Source organism: Arabidopsis lyrata (genome assembly GCF_000004255.2).
Source record: "Arabidopsis lyrata subsp. lyrata unplaced genomic scaffold ARALYscaffold_396, whole genome shotgun sequence".
Classification (NCBI taxonomy): domain Eukaryota; kingdom Viridiplantae; phylum Streptophyta; class Magnoliopsida; order Brassicales; family Brassicaceae; genus Arabidopsis; species Arabidopsis lyrata.
The window spans coordinates 1-2,579 of NW_003302277.1; the positions used below are offsets into that span (position 1 = coordinate 1).

General features: G+C 41.1%; 2 protein-coding genes across 2 annotated transcripts in view; one reads left to right on the forward strand and one right to left on the reverse strand.

Annotated features, from left to right (window-relative positions):
- The first annotated feature begins 173 nt into the window (after positions 1 to 173).
- LOC9298585 (ABC transporter F family member 4) lies at positions 174 to 1,490 on the forward strand. The gene is made up of 2 exons (XM_002862461.2): positions 174 to 239; positions 603 to 1,490. Exons 1-2 carry the CDS (start codon positions 174 to 176, stop codon positions 1,488 to 1,490), a joined length of 954 nt encoding a protein of 317 aa, XP_002862507.2.
- Positions 1,491 to 1,864: 374 nt separating this feature from the next.
- The window catches only part of LOC9298584 (ADP-ribosylation factor-like protein 5), a 1,844-nt gene continuing 1,129 nt past the window's right edge, over positions 1,865 to 2,579 (reverse strand). Inside the window, exon 3 of the mRNA XM_002862462.2 lies at positions 1,865 to 2,389. Coding sequence (XP_002862508.1) covers positions 2,030 to 2,389 — 360 coding nt within the window. The 3' untranslated portion in view covers positions 1,865 to 2,029. The remainder of the gene's footprint in view (positions 2,390 to 2,579) is intronic.

The following is a 2,579-nucleotide window of genomic DNA, read 5'->3' on the forward strand; positions in this document are numbered from 1 at the left end:
TTATTATTCTCGTTAACCCTAAAACACACACACGAGACACGACACAATTGTTGCTTCTTCTACTTTTTAACTTATCGATTCCAGATTTAGGTTTAATCAAGAGATCAATCTTCAACACTATCTCTATCTCTATCTCTCGCACAAAGCTACTACAACCTCTTGATACAGTGTAAATGGGTAAGAAGAAGTCAGAGGAGATAGTTGCTATGAGGAATGGGAAGAAGGAGAAAGTTTCCGTGGTAGCCATTCTTGCAAGCATGGATAAGATCAGGGCCGGCCCAAACTATTTGAGTGCCTAAAGCAAAAAATTTTTTGGCCCATTAACAAAAGCTGTTATAAAAAAAAAATACAAGTTTTAACATGTATGGGATTCGAAACCGTGACCTGTACAACAAAAGATTTCAATCTAACCACTAGACCAAAGTAACCTTTTAAAAATGGATACCTTTAAAACTACTTATAATTATTTGATGCCTAAAGCCCTTGCTTCATGGGCTTTACCCATGGGCCGGCCCTGGATAAGATTAAAGATGATAAAGCCAAGATCAATAAGGGCTCATCGTCCAGAGCTCTAAAAGTTTCGTCCTACACTGATGACGTAGATTATCCTCCTAGCTAATCATGATCAAGAAGACGAAGAAGACCTAGGCGTTTCTGATGAGAAACAGAGACAGATGCATGCAAATGAAAAGCAACTGGATTTCTCTGTGACTCCTAAGAAAAAAATGAAGGCAAAGAGTCACCTGGCTGCAGAGATGGAAAAGAGGGAGGCCCGTCCTCTTCTGCAGTTGATTGAGGTTAGCTTCTGCTACCCAAACAAGTCAAGATTCAGGCTCTCAAATGTGGATTTAGGTATAGATATGGGGACACGAGTAGCGATAGTTGGGCCTAACGGAGCTGGAAAGTCGACTCTTTTGAATCTTATTGCGGGAGATTTAGTTCCGAGTGAGGGTGAAGTGAGAAGAAGCCAGAAGCTGAGGATCGGCAGGTACTCGCAGCACTTTGTTGATCAGTTATCAATGTGGGAGACACCGGTTGAGTATCTTCTTCGTCTGTATCCTGACCAAGAGGGATGTAGCAAACAAGAGGCGGTGCGTGCAAAACTGGGCAAGTTTGGGCTAACAGGTGAAAACCATTCAACTCCAACTGCGAAATTGTCTGGAGGACAAAAGGCTAGGGTTGTGTTAACCTCAATCTCAATGTCGAAGCCACACATTTTGCTTCTTGACGAGCCAACAAATCACCTCGACATGCAGACGATAGATGCCTTGGCGGATGCACTAGATGAGTTCAAAGGAGGAGTTGTGTTGGTCAGCCACGACTCGAGACTCATAAGCCGTGTCTGTGAGGATGAGGAGAAGAGTGAAATTTGGCTTGTGGAAGACGGGACAGTGACTTTCTTCCGAGGCACGTTTGAAGAGTACAAAGAAGAACTCATTGGAGAAATCAAAGCAGAGGTTGATGAGTTAACTTCTCTTGTTGGCTGCTAAATAAAAAAGCCTCTGTGGCTCTGTTCATGAAATATGTTTTCTTTCTTTCTTGCACTATATATTTTGCTCGAGTTTGCTTTGCTTAACGCCTCGAAATAACGCCCTCTAGTTTGTGTTGTTATTGTATTGTTTTAACATCATCATCGTTGTTGTTGTTGCAAACTGATGTGGCACGAGATGAAGAAGAACATGTTTCCTTTGAAAACATGACATGACTACACCTTACAGGATTCCTTCCAAGCCCGTGGTTATCGCAGACTGCAATGAGCTCTGAGAGAGACTACAATGGTGGCTTGTGTTGTTTTAATGTTTGGTCTGTTTTTGTTTTTAGTTCGTTTGGATTTTGAGTTTGGTGTTAGTTTTAAAATCTGAAATAAAACAAGATTCTTTTCTTTCATATATAAAATTCTGGACACAGTTTCAATGAGAGCAACCAAAATAGTTGAACCTTGTTGCATAAAAGTCAGAGGATACAATGTTAAAGAACAGCTGAAGCAGACAAAAGACACAAAGAAGAATAGTACGCTCTCCGATTTCCCTTAACTCGTGGCTTTACCGGTAACTTTTTGGGCAATCCAACCAAGCCCATCGTACAATCCTTCTCCAGTAACTGCACAACTTGCTTGAATATGCCAATCATGGTTCTTAATACTGTGAAGGTTAAGTGCATCCGTGATCTCAGCAGGAGTCATCGCATCTTTCAGATCCTGTTTGTTTGCAAACACAAGTATGACCGAGTTTTGAAGATCCTCGTGACCAAGTAACCTGGCGAGCTCATCTTTCATGAAAGAGATTCTGGCTCTGTCTGTGCTATCGATAACCACAATCACAGCATGTGTTCCGCGATAGTATGTTGCCCATGAAGTTCTTAGCCTATCTTGCCCACCAAGATCCCAAACCTGAAGACAACCATATCATAAGTAACATCGCATCAAATCTTTAATTTGCAAAGCTCAAAGTTGAATGTATGCAAGCGTCAAACAGTTATTTTTTTACAGGAAGGGATTTAACGCTTTATGTATCACACAAAAGTTCGATTTATAAGTATGGTCACGTTTATATGCCTCATTTGGTACTGACATACAAGAA